The sequence below is a fragment of the Echinops telfairi genome, unplaced genomic scaffold, assembly GCF_000313985.2.
Source record: "Echinops telfairi isolate 266 unplaced genomic scaffold, ASM31398v2 ScPeMD7_18;HRSCAF=68, whole genome shotgun sequence".
NCBI classification, from domain to species: domain Eukaryota; kingdom Metazoa; phylum Chordata; class Mammalia; order Afrosoricida; family Tenrecidae; genus Echinops; species Echinops telfairi.
The window spans coordinates 98,933,844-98,951,961 of NW_022103915.1; the positions used below are offsets into that span (position 1 = coordinate 98,933,844).

The window sequence follows — 18,118 nt, forward strand, 5'->3', positions numbered from 1 at the left end:
ACTTGTAAGGTAGAATTGAAGTTATGATAGTGAGGTGAAGGAAGCACCAAAAAGCTAGAGGAAAGTTTCATCGGTGCTATGTACTGCACTCTGACTGACTCATCTCTTCCCTGTGACCCTCTGTGAGGGGATGTCCAATTGTCTACAGATGGGCATTGGGTCTCCACTCCATGCCCGCCCTCATTCACATTGGGTATGGTTTTATTCGGTCTTCGATGCCTGATACCTGATCCCATCCACACATCACAGACTGGTGTGCTTCTTCTACGTGGGCTTGTTGCTTCTGAGATAAATGGCTGCTTGTTTATCTTAAAGCCTTTAAGACCCCACACATTATATCTTTTGATAGCCGGGCACCATCAGCTTTCTTCACCACATTTGCTTATGCACCCATTTTATCTTTAGTGATCGTGTTGGGAAGGTGAGCATCACAGAATGCCATAACCACCTTCCTTTCAGATTATAGACCCCTCCCCCCCCAAAAGAAACTCACTGTCATCAGACTGATGGGTGACTCATAGTTACCTTATAGGACGGTGTTGGAACAGTTGGTGGGTTTGCATCCTGACCATGTGGATCACAGCCCAATACCCACCTATAATGCCACAAGGGCTTGTAGATTCCCCATGCTCCTGAATTCCTCATGTATTGTGGATGAGTCAGTGCTTTGTTGTTTGTTTGCAGGTGGAGTATATGCTGTACAACAACGTAAAGAGTTTTTTTCATAAAGGGAGAAAGTTGTTTTCAAATTTTTCATTATGATGTTCTTTGTGGTTGTAACCATTGGATGCTCTCAAATACTTCATTCTCTAACCATAGCCTTAGCAATTTTGACAAACACAACACAAAAAATTTTTAATCAGTTCTGCCTAACAAAAAATTTTTAATCAGTTCTTCCCATTTGAGATATTTTACCTTGGTTCTACATAAGCAGTTTAATCTCTTTTTGAGTAATGGAAAATTTATTAAAATTTCTTTGGTAGGCCAGGGTCTTGTTAGGTGAAAGGGATAAGTTAAGTCTTTTTTGTTTCTGTTGTTACAGTTAGCAATACATTTGGTTAAGCTTTGGATCAAGACAATTATTTTGATTTATTAATGCATGTCACTGAAAAGGGAAACCTTGAAATTTGTGCTCCTAGAAATAGCACTTTTTAATGTATGAAAGTGATATTTAGTTATATGCAAACTCCTTCTGAATATTTGATTTGAGAGTAGAGATTGTTTTAAGGAAGGGTTGGCCAAACCTGACTTACAGTCTGTTTGCATATGTAAAGGTATGTAACAAACTGTACTAGGCCTGCAAAACCTAATATATTTACTGTCTGCTCCTTTGAGCACCCTTTGATTTAAGGTTTAAAAATGGTTTTGGAAAAGGAGCCCCAGTGATACTCTTGGGTGGCTAAGTATTGGGACTGCTAACATCCAGGTCCCGCCACTCAGACCCATCAGCTGCTCAGTGGAAGGGGAGGGTATCTGCTTTAAAGATGCAGCCTTAGAAACACTATGCAGGGCTGATATTGATGGTAGTGACTTTGGTTTTCTTTAGTCTGGCATGGTTTCTTTTAGCAACCTTTGATTTAGGCTTTAAAACTCAGAAGAAAATTGCTTTAGCTTTTATTTGCTACTTAATCCACTGAAGTACGATTGCTCTGTTATTCCACTTTAATGAGATTTTAGCTAATGTTATCAATGGATTCCTTGGTAAACCCCACTTATCATTCAGATTTTGTTAATTTGCTCTTGTTTGACCATTTAAGCTCTTCTCTTTTTCCTCTGCATTGGCCTTTACCACACCATTACCTAGCCCTTCTAGCTCTTGACACGCCCACTTTCCCACTTTTTAAAAGAGCTGTCTTCAGTGGCTCTTAACATAGTCAGCTGTTCTCTAAGTGATTTTATTTCCCCGTCCTATGCTCTTACAATCCTGTGTACGACTCTTACCACTATTCCAACTAAATACTGGTTTTGAAGTTAATACCTCTAACCTAGATTGCTGTTTTTTAGTTCCAGACCCTTAAATCAAACTGACTTCTCAAATGGAATTTTTTTCTTCCATCTTAAACTGTGCTCTTTTTCTTTTTAGTCTTGTAGAGGTTCTCTACATTATTTTTGTCTTACTACATAAATAGTCACGCTTATTGATAAGTATTTGATTTTAGTTTTTGGTTGCCATGATTATTTTGCTTAGTTAATACTGCCAGTTTAAAAATATGTATTGAAACTATCACAATCGCCTTCTTGCTGCAGGTGCAGCTTTTAAATATTTGAAAAGGCTTTCATTTAAGCCTTTTCTTTAACTAAAACCCACTGCCGTCGGGTTGATTCCATCTCATGGCAGCTACCCTATACAGGGTTTCTGAGGCCGCGCAAATCTTGATGGGGGCAGACAGCCTCATCTTTATCTGTGAAGTTCCGGTGGTTTTAAACTACTGACCTTGTGGTTAGCAGCCCAGCGTTTACCAACAGCGCCACCATGGACAGCTCTTTTCTTGCACTAAAATAAGGCCAAATTAGAAACTGCGTGCACCTGTTCTTACTGACCTACAGTTTCTTAAAGATGAACGAATAGATTTTATTAGTGACCCAGAGACTTGCCTTCATGCATGTTGTTTATGAATAAAGTTAGTTTTACATTATCCTTTTCAATCATTTTGCTAAGTAGCTATTTCCTTGCCTTATTACACTGTGAAAATTTCCAGTTACTGTGTTAGAATGAAGTATTGAGATTGGTCATTCATTCCTGTTTATGTTAGAGGAAAGCATTCCTTATATCCAGTTGGATATCATGATGTTAGCTGTAGGGTTTTTGTTTTTAAACTGCCTTCTTCACATTGAGGAAGTTTCCTTCCATTCTTGGTTTCCTGAGAGTTAATGAACAACTATTGCCTTTTATCAAATGTGTTTTTTGGTATTCATGGAGATGTATTTTTCTCTTAATTTCTTAATGTGATGAGTTAAATTGAGTTGAAAAAATTTTAAAATAACACTAGTCCCCCCCCCCCCTTTAAAAAATAATGTGTATTTACTGTTACAGAGTCATGCTGAAATCCTTTGGTTATGTGTTTTAAAATTTTATTGTGGAAAGGCCACAAGTCCTAAATCCTAACTATTTGAAAGTTTATGATAGTTTTTTTTGAGGGGAAGCTAGTTTTTGTGTAGATACACACACATTTACTAATTGGACGATTTTCAGTTGTTCACATTGATTAAAGGAATTACATTAGTCCTGTGGTACAACCATCACCTGTAACCATTGCCAATTTTTCTATAACTATTAACACTCACTGCTTTTTGAATAGTAGCTTCATCCTCTCCCCTGTTTACCTAACCCTGGTAACTACTAATAAACTTCTATAGATTTACCTATTTTTCTTTTAAAATTGAGATCATATATTCATCCTTTAGTGATTGCCTTATTTTATTGAAAATAAGGTTTTTGTGGTTTGCTCATGCTTTAGCATGACTCTAGATTTCATTTCTTTTTATATTCTTTTTAATATTACAGGATTTAACTTACCTATGCATATTTTTAATGGTTTGATTGACACATAATTCATATATTGTACAATCCAACAGTTCAATCATATCAAGGAGAATTGTACAATCATCACCATGTCAGTTTCAGAACATTCTCCTCCAGCCCCCACCCTCCATAGTTAAAATGCCCTTAAAATGAGTTGTGTAATCACATTCAATTCTAGTTAATTTGCCAATATTTTGTGTATTAGTATAATAGTCTATTAAGTACTTCACGAATCATGATGTATTTGTTTGTAATTTTATTTGTAATGCTTTGGTGTGAGGTTTTTATGAGGAGTCCCATAGAACAATTTAGGAAGTGTTCCATTCCCTAATTTGTGAGTTTGTACAAGATTGGTATTATATTTTCAATGTATCTTTGAAAGAACTCATCAGTGAAACTAGCCTGGTTAGGCATTTTCTTTGTTGGCAGATATCAAATCATTGATTCAGCTTCTTTATTGCTTTGTTTTGTTAATTTTGCTTTATCACTTTCATCTTTTCTTTTTGTTTTAAGAGTTGATAGGCAAAAACTTGTTTGGCCTGTGAGTTAAGAATAATTTTTGTTTTGAAATGGGAAAAAAAGGAATTATTTTGTGATGTTAAAAATATGAAATGGAAATTTTATTGTCATGTTAACATAGTCATGTTCATTCTTTTACACATTGTAACTTCTTTTGTGCTCTAATACTAGAATTAAGTAGTTGCAATGGAGATTGTATGAACTAAAAACTCAGAGAACTGCCCTTTACAGGAACCGTTTCCTCGCCTCTGATTTAGATCCTTGATTTTAGATATTCAGTGTATCTATTTATTAATTTATAGTTAAAAATTTGTCTCTGAGCGCTGTTTTGGATGATTCCACAATTTTTGTTTTGACAGCTTAATGTTTACCTCTTTTAATGTTTATAGTCAGTTTATTAAGTTCAACAATGAAAGTTATCAGAAGAATATTCTCCTGAAAATGGTGTTCTTTCTTAGAAAAAAAAGAAAGGAAAATCAAAGTCCTCTCAGCATAGCCACAGATGCTGTGGCTGCCACACCTCTCTGCAGTGAGTTGGTTGTGTCACTCCGTTGTCAGCAAGCTTACAGTCTGGATCATTCCATCCTCCCATTTCCTAGAACAAAGACTCATCATCTACTTCCAAATTATTTTCTGCATCTTCCTAGAATTGGATATCAGATGTGTCAAGATTATGATCTGTTTCAAATAGTTCTTTCCCACTTACCATATATACTTGTGTATCAGCTGACGCACCTAATTTTACCACAAAAACTGCATTAAAAATGTGCTGAAAAACTTGGCTGATATTCAGGTCAACTTATACTCTAGTATATATGGTGATTTTTTCCTGTTTGCTCATTCTCTTTAATTCTTTTCTTTTTCATTTCTGAGAGTTCTGCATCAAATTTGGCCTTCCAACTTAAGAAATTCTCGATTGTAACGGAGTGCCCAAAACAAAACAAAAAAACAGAGTGCCATGAAATAGTTGCTTTTCAGCTTCTGCTTCTTTTTGTTAGTTTCTTCTCTTCCACTTTTTATTTGAACTACTGTTTCATTTAGTTTTTCTTGCACAGCTAATACTAAAGATCATTACCATAACAAGGTTTTCTTCTGTAATGCTAATAATCTTTAAAACGTCTGCAACATTATTATCTGCTAGATTTCCCTGGGAGAGTATTTGCTAAAGGGGAGCATCATCTGGGTATTTTTCACTGCATGTAAACTTACAGTGTAGTCTGTGCAGTGTTTGTAACATCAGATGTCACAGTAGTGGGGAGACTGGGTCGGGTTTCTGATAATACTGTGAAGGAGTCAGAGTGGATGGACTTCAGCTCTTTGTGCTGTAATCGGTCCTCATGACCCTCGTTGCTACCCGTGGATGGCAACAAGCCAGGGCACTGCATCAGGTACTGAGGCTACACCTGGAGAGCTAGTACTGAATTCTAATTTGATTCCATTGTTAGAAAACGTATAGGGGCCTTCAACATTTCCTGGAAAAATTGAATTGACATTAGAAAAATGATCATGGAAATTTTCCTTGAACTTTTTGAAGTCCTCCTTGTATAACTTAAAACATTTGAAATTTATCAAAACTTAGTTTTAAGCATTTGCATATGGTTTGTTTACTTCATTTGCACATTTAAAAAGTATATCTATTGTACAGCTGCTAGAGGTTGTGTTCTATAAAAGTCTCTTAGGTAAGTTTAATTGATAGTATTATTCAGTTCTATATCCTCAGTGATTCCCCCCTCCTCAGTTTTTGGTCTGTTTATCCTATCAATTATTGAGAAAGTTGTATTAAAATATCCCACTATAGTTGCAGATTTGTTTATTTTTATCAGTTTTTGCTTTAAGTGTGTTGTGTTGTGTAATTAGAAACATGGCCTAATTTTTTACAATGTCCCCTTTTATTGTACTTTTATAGAATTCCTCGTTTAAAGTCTTATCTCATATTATTGATCCAAGCTTTCATTCTATTGGTCTCATTTGATTTTAGATGTGGGCCCTTTCAAACAGCATAATGTTTGTCTGTAACCTTACTATTGCTATAATCTCAGACTTTTAATTGGACTATTTTGACCATTTATATTTAATGTAGTTAGTTACTCATGGCTGGATTTTAATCATCTTTTTACTACTTTTTGCTTTTCTTTTTATTAGTGTTTTAAAATTTCCTTTAAAAAATATTGCCCCTTTCAGTATACATTGTATTGATTTTAGTTTTTAGTAGAGAGTATAAGGAGCCTTGGTAGTAGTTGATAACTGAAAGGTTGATGGTTCAAAACTCACTCAGCAGCTTTGCAAGAGAATTCTGCTCATATAAAGATTAAAAGTGAAAAACCCTGTTGCTACCATGTCCATTCTAACTCACAGCAATTCCATAGGACAGAGTAATACTGTCCCATAAGGTTTCCAAGGAGAAATCATATTTGTGGAAGCAAATTGCCATATCTTTATCTTGGGAAGTGGCTGATGGATCTGAATCCTTTGCTATTCATATAGCAGCTGTGCCCCTGACCAGCAGGGCTTTTCCTGTAAAAAATGCAGCTTAGAAAACTCTGGGGCTGTTCTACTCAGTTGCATGAGATTGCTGTGAGTCAAAATTGCCTTGATGGCCACTAACATGACCAAGATTATTTCAGTTTAACAAGGTAATTTGAATTAATGTTATTTACCCTGTTCATGAGGAGCTAATGTACTTAAGATACATTATTGTGGTATAAATCTCCCAATTTGCTCAAAACATTCAGCTATCATATAAGGAAACTTTTCAGTGCTTTTTTGTCTACTCACTTTTTTTTGGGTTGGTGTCGCCATTCATTCTTGGATTTGTTTATTATCTTGAATCATTTCCTTTTAGCCTGAAGAGCATCATATTGTATTTCTTCTTTTGGAGAAAAAAAAGCAACAACACATTTCTATATCCTTATGTATGTTATGCGTTAGTGTATACAAGGGGTGGGTATCAGAAAATGAGTCGAAAAATGTAATTTAAAGGTACTAGAGTTTTTCTGTGAATATTTTAAGCCCCTTTGTATATGTTAGGTATTTTTGAAGGAGCTTCAAAAAATTAAGAAATTTCATTTATTATTGTGTTTTTCCACGAACTTTTTGAATCTCCTTGTATATGTGTATGCATTTTTTTCTAAAACTTTTCATCTTTTCTGTATTGCTAGCATTTTGATCTGTGTGGATATTTTGGGAGAAAAAAATTAGAAGTGAAGAATTAGTTGTACTACTTTATATGGAATCTTAGGTAATTAACTTAAGTCTTTAATCTTACTAGATTCTGGTAAAATAGACTGGCATAGCTTATTTTCTTTTAATGGGTAATTGGGTAAAGACAGGGGACTGTTTTAAAAATCAATCTTGGAGGGCAAGAGTTGTAGGCAAGAGGTAAATGCTGTTCTGTGCACTATCTTGCAATAACTGATCTATGAGTGGATGCATGGGTAGATATGCAGGTTGAATGAATGTGGAAGGGCGAGTAGGACTATGGCCACATTATGTATATATGTATGCATGCATATATACACACACATATATATATGTTTGATAGAGGGTGTTTCTACCTGTGTATTTATTTCCCTGTGTTGAAAATATATCCATGAATGTAAAATATATCCATGAATGTAGTGGAGACTTTAGGGGGCAAAGTTATGGAAACTTAAGATAAAACCAAATGCCTTTTTAAAAAATCAGTTTATTGGAGCCTCTTACAGCTCTTACCACAATCCATACATACATGCATTGTGTCAAGCACGTTTGTCCATTGGTTGCCATCATCATTTTCAAAGTAACCAGACACTTTGAGAGAATGAATCACTGGAGCTGTGGGCTCATAAACATACTCTTAAGGACTGCCAAGGTCACAGTGCACAAAGACAATGAATGCACTATATCCTACTTTGATAAGTAACAGTTCAGGTCTTAAAAGTTCATGAGGAGGCATTTGAAGTGCAGCTATTTGCCTTTCCCTCTCTGGAGGAAAGAAGAATAATGGAAATGGAAGGCTCCTGGAAATAATTGGCCCAGTAAACTATGGACCAAGTGAACGTCAGTAGAAGGAGAGGGCACAGTGGGAGGAAAATCTGGAGCAAAACTCACTATCAACAACAACAACAAAACTTGGGGGCTGCTGGTAAGATAGAAACTAGTGGGACCCCTGAGCCATGGCCCTTAGTCACCCTTTAGGTCTGAAAATGAACTTACCGCCTTGCTCAATTTTCAGCTTAACGATACAAAGATAGATAAGGGGTACAATAAAGTTAGGGGAGTATATATAACCAGCCCTTAGAATAGTCAACCATTGGAAATCAAAAGGGCAACATTTACGCAAGGACAAAGCTTATTAGAAGGGTTAGGAAAGAAAAAAGGAAGTGTAAACAGAGGAAGGAGAGGGATAAGAGACTTTACATTATGGGGATTATAGTCAAGGACATGAAACAGATAGGTATGAATTGTAAAAATGAGGAATGGGTTTGCTCTTCTTTCGATTCACAATAAAAAGTTTAAAAAAATCTTAAATGATAAATATGGTGGAATGTTTGCCTTCAACTACTTATACCCCATTATTTTGGAAGAATTAATGGTGGAATCACTTGGCAACGTTATTGTTAATGTACTCAAGATTATGTATTCTATGCTTTAAAATGGTTAAAAATGCTGATTTTAATGTAAATCTTGTCTTAAAAACTGTGGGCATCCTGAAAAGTTCTTCCTAATGTTTATTGAATTCTTAATTATGGTGGGCATTTACTTGCTTGTTTTTAAATTAGTGTGGATTGCTAGAATTTGGTAATGAGTCAGGGCCATTTGATTTCCAAAATTGAGCTGGTTTGTAATTTACCAATAGAAAAATGAGTGTTGAAAGCATTTTTTTTTTTAATTGTTTTGTATAATGATTAGAGGTCCACTTGTTAAAACATGACACTTCAGGTGCTTTTGTGTAATTTTTTGATAAATATAAAAAAGTCATGAAAGATAAATTTTTGAGAAAATATGACTTGTTCAATCTGAGTTACTTGAAATATCCTATTCTCCAATCTTAATTATCAGTAGTTTTAACTTTTTAATCATTTTTCTTTCCTCCATCTCTCTAGCCTTGTTACCAACAATTTTGAAGATGGCTCCCATGTAGCCTCACCACTAAACCCAAATGGACCTTTCAATGTTGTCATTAAAGAGGAACCTCCAGATAATTATGACTATGAGCTTGGTGAGTGCCCAGAAGGTGTCACTGTGAAGCAGGAAGAGACAGATGAAGAAACAGATGTATACTCAAACAGTGATGATGATCCCATACTAGAAAAACAGCTGAAGAGGCATAGTAAAGCTGATAACCTAGAAGCTGACTATCCGTCTACTAAATGGCTACCAAGCAGCCCATCAGGTGTTGCTAAGGCAAAAATGTTCAAATTAGACACTGGGAAAATGCCAGTAGTCTATCTGGAGCCCTGTGCAGTCACCAAAAGCACAGTGAAGATTTCTGAGCTACCTGATAACATGCTTTCTACATCTCGGAAGGATAAGTCTTCCATGTTGGCAGAATTGGACTATTTGCCTACGTACATTGAAAATTCCAATGGGCCTGATGACTGCTTAGGTAAAGAATCAGAAAATACTGGTCTTAGAAATTTTTCACCAGATTTCAGAGTGATACAAAAATACCCTTTATTTAAAGAGCCTCAGTGGAAATATCCTGATGTATCTGACAGTGTCAGCACAGAAGGAACATATGATAATAGCTCAAAGGGGTCTTCTGGGGATTCCTTTTCAGGAAAAGAGGACTTGGGAAGAAAGAGAGTACCTATCCTTAAAATTGCAACACCCTCAAAAGCCTTGGATACCAATCAGAATACTTCTCCAAGTATCACTGGGAAGAGAGGGAGGCCACGGAAATGGAAACTACCTAAGGCAGGGCGACCACCTAAAAACACTGGCAAGTCTCTAACTTCCACAAAGAATACTCCGGTTGGCTTTGGGTGTACATTTCCAGAAGTAAAGCCTGACTTGGAAGATGTGGATGGTGTTCTGTTCGTTTCCTTCGAATCGAAGGTGAGATTGTTTTTCTAAGACGGCTAATGTGAAATAGTCAATTTTTAATTATATATAGGCTGATAACCAACTTAGAATTCAGCTCTTTGTGCGTGTGTATGTGCAGTGTCTTTAAAATGTTCGGTTTAGTAACCACAACACAAAATATCTAAATTAGACCTGATTACATCTCAGTTTGTGAATTTTGTGCTGCCTTTAGCTAGGATTTTTTAGTCTTTAGGTCATCGTTACAGATGTTTTCATTGCCGTCGAGTTGATTCTACCTCATAGCAACTCTATAGGACAGGGTACAACTGCCCCTGTGGGTTTCTGAGACCATCCAACTCTTTACAGGAGTAGAAAGCCTAGTCTTCTTCAGAGCGACTGATGGTGTCAAACTGCTGACCTTGTGATTATGAAAAAGTTTGTAAATTCATATGAGAGACACCCCCTCCCCCCGTTATCTTTTTGTGTGCTTTTTAATATTAGCACCAGAGAAGCAGCTATTAATGGTCTTATTTAATATGCCGTTTAATTTTTGGACTGAATTAAAAAAAATTATATTTTCATAAACTCAGTTTAGCTATAAGGAACCCTGCTGGTATTGTGGGTTAGGCATTGGGCTGCTAACTGCAAAGTTGGTAGGTCAAACCCACCAGCCACTCCAATGAAAGATAGGCTATTTGCTCCATAACAACGAACAGTCTTAGAAACCCTTCATAGGCCCACTGAGAGTCAGAATTGACTGAGAATGACTTTTGTTTTAGCTCTTTGGAATTCTCTCCTATTTTCTTTCCTTCTTGTTAGTTGCAAGTGAACTATGTATAGGTTCTCTAAGTATATTAATTGGAATAAAAATGTAGTGTTAGGCTACTTAACTGATTATGCTATTCAAATTTTTGCTTTTCCCTTTGATTTAAAAATGTCAATGTAAAACACATATAAAATAACAAAAATGATATGAACAAGAATGAAATTGCCCTTAGTTCTGTGAACTTTGATTTGTTATTATATGATAGTATGGTATATTTTCTCCTAGTGTTTAATTTTTCTTTACAAATCCTGGTTTATTTTTAAATTAAATGTTAAACTAGAGCTAATGTCTCTTTTAGAAGTTCTGTGAAGTAAACTCTTTTCCTCTCAAATGTAGGAAGCTTTAGACATTCATGCAGTTGATGGGACAACAGAAGAACCCTCGAGTCTTCAGCCATCAGCCACAAGTGACGCAGGTATTACACCATAGCTGAAAGACGGGAACTTGTGTGGTTTGGACTTTAGGATGGCAGTGCTCATTCTAAATGTATAATAGCTTATTTGATCAGCATCTGTTTTCTGAGCAGGCTGCAGGGCAAGAATCTCCCAGTTGGAAAAGGAATTGATAGAAGATTTGAAGTCTTTGCGTCACAAGCAGGTGATCCATCCTGGTCTTCAAGAAGGTAATGGCTCCTTAAAAGATCTACAGACTATTTCCATGCCCACACGCTTCCATTGTTTCATTCTGCCCACCTTTCTTCTCTTTGCTCCTGTATTCTATACTCTTTCTCTTTTGTCTTCTCTCCACCATTTCTATCAGTACACATCTTCAGCCTACATTTTTTTTTTTTTTCATAATTTTCCCCCTTAATTTAAAAACATGTCTAGATCTTCCCTGTCCTAAGGGAAACTGTTAGTATGGGTTGAGTAAAGAAACAAATTCATAGACACTCATATGTATAAGAAAGAGCTTGATATAAAAGAGTAATTGTGTATTAAGAAAATATCTCAGTCCAGTCCAGATTAAGTCCATAGATCCAATATTAGCCCATATGTGCAATACCAGCCTGTAAATTCCTGTTCAGCCTCACGCAACACATGCAATGATGCTGAGTGCAGGAAGGTCACAGTCCAGTGGGTGGAAAGTCTTGTGGATCCAGTGGTGGCAGAAGCATCTTAGCGTTGGCAAGGATGTGGCTCCTCTAACTCCAGGGCTCTGGTTACCATCTGCATAGCTCCAAGTGGCTTGTCAACAGGAATGTTTCGCAGGGAGAGTCTGTGTGTCCTGCCTGCAGTGAGCTATTTATCTCTGTGGTGCCTCCAAATGAGGTCATCAAACTGCGACCTGATGACAGACTGAACTCCACCCCTTCCTCGAGTTGACAGTTTATTATGTAACTGCCACAGAAACCTTTAGAACTTTTCAGGGGTTGTCTATTCTATGAAGTATAATACCTTAGGCATTAAAAATGTGTATTGCCATAAAGAAGTTATATTTTCTGTTTTTCCTTATAAGCTAGTATTTTCTTCTCTATTTTTAAACCTCTTAATTTTTCATGTGTATTTATTGCGTGTGTGTTGGTTTCTTACTCTTGGTGCTATGTTGTCTTTTATGTCTAGCTACAGTTATGTTTTATTTTTGTTTGCTTTTTAAATCATTTTACTGGGGGCTCAGACCATTCATTTTATTTTTAATTGTTTTATTAGGAGCTCATACAACTCTTATCACAATCCATACACACATCAATTGTGTAAAGCACATTTGTACATTCAGTGCCCTCATCATTCTCAAAACATTTGCTCTCCACTTAAGCCCCTGGCATCAGGTCCTCATATTTTCCCCTCCCTCCCTGCTCCCCGCTCCCTCATGAGCCCTTGATAATTTATAAATTATTATTTTGTCATATCTTGCCCTGTTTGACTCCTCCCTTCACCCACTTTTCTATTGTCCGTCCCCCAGGGAGGAGGTCACATGTAGATCCTTGTAATCGGTTCCCCCTTTCCACTCTACCCTCCCAGTATTGCCACTCACACCATTGGTCCTGAACGGATCATCCGCCCTGGATTCCCTGTATTTCCAGTTCCTATCTGTACCAGTGCATATCCTCTGGTCTAGCCAGACTTTCAAGGTAGAGAATTCGGATCATGATAGTGGGGGCGGGGAGAGGGTGGTGGTTGGGTGGGGGAAGCATTTAAGAACTAGAGGAAAGTTGTATTTTTCATTGTTGCTACATCGCACTCTGGCTGGTCTCCTCCCCAAGAACCTTCTGTAAGGGGATATCCAGTGGCCTACAAATGGGCTTTGGGTCTCCACTCTGCACTCCCTCCCCCCCATTCATTATGGTAAGATTTTTGGTTCTGATGATGCCTGATACCTGATCCCTTCAACGCCTTGTGATCACACAGGCTGGTGTGCTTCTTCCATGTGGACTTTGTTGCTTCTGAGCTAACTGGCTGCTTGTTTACCTTCAAGCCTTTAAGACCCCAGACACTATATCTTTTGCTAGCCGGGCACCATCAGCTTTCTTTGTCACATTTGCTTATGCACCCATTTGTCTTCAACGATCGGAGGTGAGCACACAATGATATGATTTTTTGTTCTTTGATGCCTGATAACTGATCCCTTCGGCACCTCGTGACTGCACAGGCTAGTGTGCTTCCATGTGGGCTTTGTTGCTTCTGAGCTAGATGGCCACTTGTTTACCTTCAAGCCTTTAAGACCCCTTTAAGACCCTATGTTTTTTGATAGCCGGGCACCTTCAGCTTTCTTCACCACATTTGCTTATTCACCCGCTTTGTCTTCAGCGGTTGTGTTAGGAAGGTGAGCATCATAGAATGCCAATTTAATAGAAGAAAGTATTCTTGCATTGAGGGAGTATTTGAGTGAGGCCCAATGTCCTTCTGCTACCTTAATACTAAACCTATAAATATCTGCACATAGATAGATTTCCCCATCCTCATATATAAATATATTTGCATATCTAGACCTCTATAAATACCCTTTGCCTCCCAGTTCTTTCCTCTATTTCCCTTGATTTTCCTCCTGTCCCACTATCATGCTCAGTACCCCCTAGTGTTTCAGCAATTCCTCTTTGTTACATTACCCTTGATCATGCCCTGCCAGGCCTCGCACACTTTCCTCACCACCGCATTGGATCACTTGTTGTTCCCTTGTTCCTGGGTTTGTTACCACCACTACCTTTCTCCCCACCTCCCCTTCTCCCATGTCCCCTTGGAACTGTCGGTCCCGTTGTTTTCTCCTCCGGATTGTTCATCCAGCCTATCTTATTTAGACAGACCTGTGAACTGAATTTTCTTATAGTAAACGATGGCTTCAACAATCATGAAATTTTCATTATTTTTTAATTCCATTTTTTCATAAACTTATTGTTAAATTTTATTAACTTTAAGAATCATTTTATCGGGGGCTCATACAACTCTTATCATACTCCATTCAGACATCCATTGTTTGTCAAGCACATTTGTACATTTGTTGCCACCATCATACTCAAAACATCTGCTTTCTGCTTGAGCCCTTGGTATCAGCTCCTCATTTTCCCCCTCCCCACCATAAGCTTTTTAAAGGAATCCTTCCTCCCCGTAGTTAGATAATTTTTTTCTTTCCACATATGTGTCTAATGCATGTGATACTTACTTTTTGTGAGGGGTTGAGATAACATTTGATTTTGGAGTTAGAAAACAAAAACAAGCTTTATCGTGAATTAGGTCGGACTTTACATTTTATTTCACCATCTTTGTATTGGAAAACTTAAAAGAATTTATTAAGTCTCCTAATAGCTTGCCCTATCCTCCCCACAACATTTAAAAAAATTTCCTTTCTCTTCCACCTCCCTTTCTCATAGGATATTGTCTTTTTCTTCATGCAAGTTAACACCTGTCTACTCTTTCCTTGTTTCCTTGTTCTCACCTTTCCTTTCTCGCCTCTGGTAACCAGCAAAGTGTGGTATTTTTTTTTCCCTGTTAATCTCTAATCTGGTTTTTTTTTCCTTTTCTACCTTTGTCTAGTTTGGTCTATTTTGATTGATTAACTTCACTAAGCATAATGTTCTTTAAATCCGTCCGTGTCATGAGATTCTTCACAGTTTTGATCATCGGTCTTTAAGGATGCATGGTATTTCATTATGTATATGTTTGTGCAATTTCCATGTATTTGATTTTCTTTCCTTAACCTTCCTATTGTTGATTTTGGACTTTATAGGGCCGGGATCTGCTAAGATCAATGTTTTTAAATTTATTAAGGCTTTCTTTGTAGCTACTTCCACTTACTGTTCCTGAGTGTTTTATCTGTCCTGAATTCCATGTGTCTAGAGCTCTTATCTGTACTAGCTGGATTTGAAAGATAAAATTTATGAAATAACAAGATTAATACCAGTGACTTCAAAGTTTTATGTCTTACCGAGTTAACTTCATGCAGAACTATTTATTTCAAAGAACTGGAATGGTAAACTGAAGCAGAAGAGCTATCTTTTATGCATATATACTCTGTGGAAGATAGAGAAATTAGCCATAGCTAAACTTGTGAACTGTCTTTGTCTTTTAGGGAAATTGCACTGTGAGATTTTTATTGGAAATCTATGACTAATTTTTTTTTCTTCAAAATTTAACTGGTAAAGTCTTTATTAAATCCACAAAATTAAAAAAACATTGTAGGGAGATAGCAGGTAGAGCCACCAGATGGTATTAGGTGGTGGGAGGGACACAGGACAGGGCAGAGCCAGACCAGGCTTGCCATGGGAGCACCTGCTTCCGAGGGTATTGATAGGATCTGCAGGCATTTCTGGGGGGCCCAGGCCAGTACCAGGGCAGGCTCAGTGGTGGTGGCTCCACCAGCACAACTGAGAACTTTGTACCTGTGACTTTTAATAATTGTTACTACGTTATCTTTGAACCTTGAACTTCTTTGTCTTTAATTATTTGAAAATTTAGGTTAAATGATTTCCTAAAAGATTGCCTTAATCTACCAAGAACTGATCTACTATGTTTATAGACTCAGTTAATATAATCATCCTTGATTATCCTAAAAACTTGATAATCAATTGCCATAAACAGACCAGAAGATGGCTAGATGATGGACGTTAGACATTCTTTGGGTTCTAAAGGTTTATCAGCACAAAGGTCTCAATTCTCGTATGTGAGTACATTATTTGTTGGTACATAGTAAAATAACAGTTACTTAAAAGTTTCATAGTTTTTGTGGGTCAGGAGTCCAGCTAATTGAATCATTTACTTAGAATCTCACAAAGTTGCAATGAAGTTGTTGGATAGTGGATTTTCATCAGAGGTTTGACTGGGCTCTCCAGACGGCTTGGCAGATTAACTTTCTTGCAGTTGTAGGATGAATGCTACTCTGTTACATGATAACATATACATAATTATGTAGGTTTCATCCCTTCTGCCACGTTCCACCCTTTAGAAACAAATCAAGGGTTCTGCCCACACTTCCTGGATACAGAAACTAGAGATTACATAAATACCAAGGGACAGAGACTAAGAAATCACAGCACATTCTGTTTGCTATCTTACTTGTTTATCATTTTGCCACCAGTAGCTAAAAAGCAGAAAGTGATTGTGTGTGTGTGTATTTTTTTGTTTTCTTGCAGTGGGCCTAAAATTGAATTCTGTGGATCCAACACTGAGCATTGATCTTCAATACTTGGGAGTACAGCTACCTTTGGCGCCAGCCACTAGCTTTCCTTTCTGGAACCTTACAGGAACAAGTCCTGCCTCTCCTGGTAAGTCTAGTATTTATAAGTAATGACTTTTCTTACTTAAAGCTAAGGTTATTTGCGATACTAATAAAAACTTTCCTTTTTTTAGAGACATTTTGGATATCCCACGATAAGATAGCCTTTTCTTTTGTATTAGCTTAGCAATAGATTTCTAAATTTTAGATTGTCTTAATCATTAACTTAACACAGAATACTGGCTTGCTAGAATTTTGATCATCTCTTTTTCTTTTATAGATCCTGGATTTCCCTTTGTTTCTAGGACAGGGAAGACCAATGACTTCACCAAAATCAAGGGATGGAGGGGAAAATTTCATAGTGCTTCCGCATCTAGGAATGAAGGTAAGCAGTGGGTTTGTTTCTATTTAAAAATATATTTATTGTCATATATTCACATCAGAAATCATTCAATCATATGAAGAAGAGGTATGCCATCATCACTACAATCAGTTTCAGAACATTTTCTTCTCTTATTAGCTCCCCATTGCCCCCCAAACCTCCCATGCCCATCACCTCCCTCGGGAATTATCAATCCAGTTACTGTCTCTATAGATTTATCTATCCTGGATTTCATATAAAGAATATCTTGTAAAGCACAAACTCATACAAAACACACACGGGAAGCAACCAACCAACCAAACAAACAAAACCAACAGCGATGACAAAACTCAGAAAGACCTCAATTGAAACGAAAGCAGAAAGTACTAAAAAACTGAACTTTAAACAGGGTCAAAAGAGAGATCAAACGGTAAGGTATTACATTTTAGCTTAACTACATCCACCACAGTTGACTTTATAGTGCTCTCTATCTGATATCAAGGCTGTTCACATCCCTAGGCTATGGTCAAAGGGAGGGGGATTCACCAGAGGCTTAATCCATATGGGAACTCTACTAATGGATTTTTGTCTTCTAGTGTCTTTATATAACCTTCATGCAAACCAGGTGCTCTAATACCAATCCCTCCCTCTGGTTTTGGATTTTATTATTTATAATCTTTGGATGTCATAGACTGGTGTGCTTTTTCCATGAGGACTTAGTTGACACCTCACTTACATGACTGCTTGTTTGAAGACAAGCTTTTTTTGTTTAACTCTTGATTTTTATTTCGTTTTCACCTCTAACTCTGACAAATGTCGTATTTTCTCCATTTACATAATTTTGCTATCAGAAGAAGGCAAGCTTTTTTTTTGAAGACAAGCTTTTAAGACCCCTGAAATTATTCTTTCTGGTAGTTGGGCACAATCTGGTTCCTTCACACTTTTCTATAGCACAGTTTTTCCATCTATTCTATCCATACTTTAAAGTGAACTGAAAATTTGCCCTGCCTATTTTGGTTCATTTCCCCCATAATCACAACTTAAGTGGTCTCGGTAATCTTTTAAAACTACTCTTAATGTTATTCATACAGTTGCAAAAGCATCTCATTCTCAAACATTATTTGTACATGTGTTTAGAGCTTTACATGATTTTAGTAGCCTTATATGATGGGATTTCAAAAAGTTTGTGGAGAAATGAGATTAAAAGATAAAGGAAAATTTCCACAAACATTTTCAAGCA

General features: G+C 37.0%; 1 protein-coding gene and 1 pseudogene across 8 annotated transcripts in view; one reads left to right on the forward strand and one right to left on the reverse strand.

Moving 5' to 3' along the window:
• MGA (MAX dimerization protein MGA) overlaps nucleotides 1–18,118 on the forward strand; it is a 70,016-nt gene that overhangs the window by 12,112 nt on the left and 39,786 nt on the right. For all 8 annotated transcript variants that reach the window (XM_045288208.1, XM_045288211.1, XM_045288214.1 and 5 more), the window contains exons 3-7: nucleotides 9,127–10,081; nucleotides 11,211–11,289; nucleotides 11,401–11,496; nucleotides 16,435–16,566; nucleotides 16,798–16,902. In XM_045288208.1, coding sequence (XP_045144143.1) covers nucleotides 9,127–10,081; nucleotides 11,211–11,289; nucleotides 11,401–11,496; nucleotides 16,435–16,566; nucleotides 16,798–16,902 — 1,367 coding nt within the window. The remainder of the gene's footprint in view (nucleotides 1–9,126; nucleotides 10,082–11,210; nucleotides 11,290–11,400; nucleotides 11,497–16,434; nucleotides 16,567–16,797; nucleotides 16,903–18,118) is intronic.
• LOC105979541 lies at nucleotides 4,178–5,427 on the reverse strand (annotated as a pseudogene).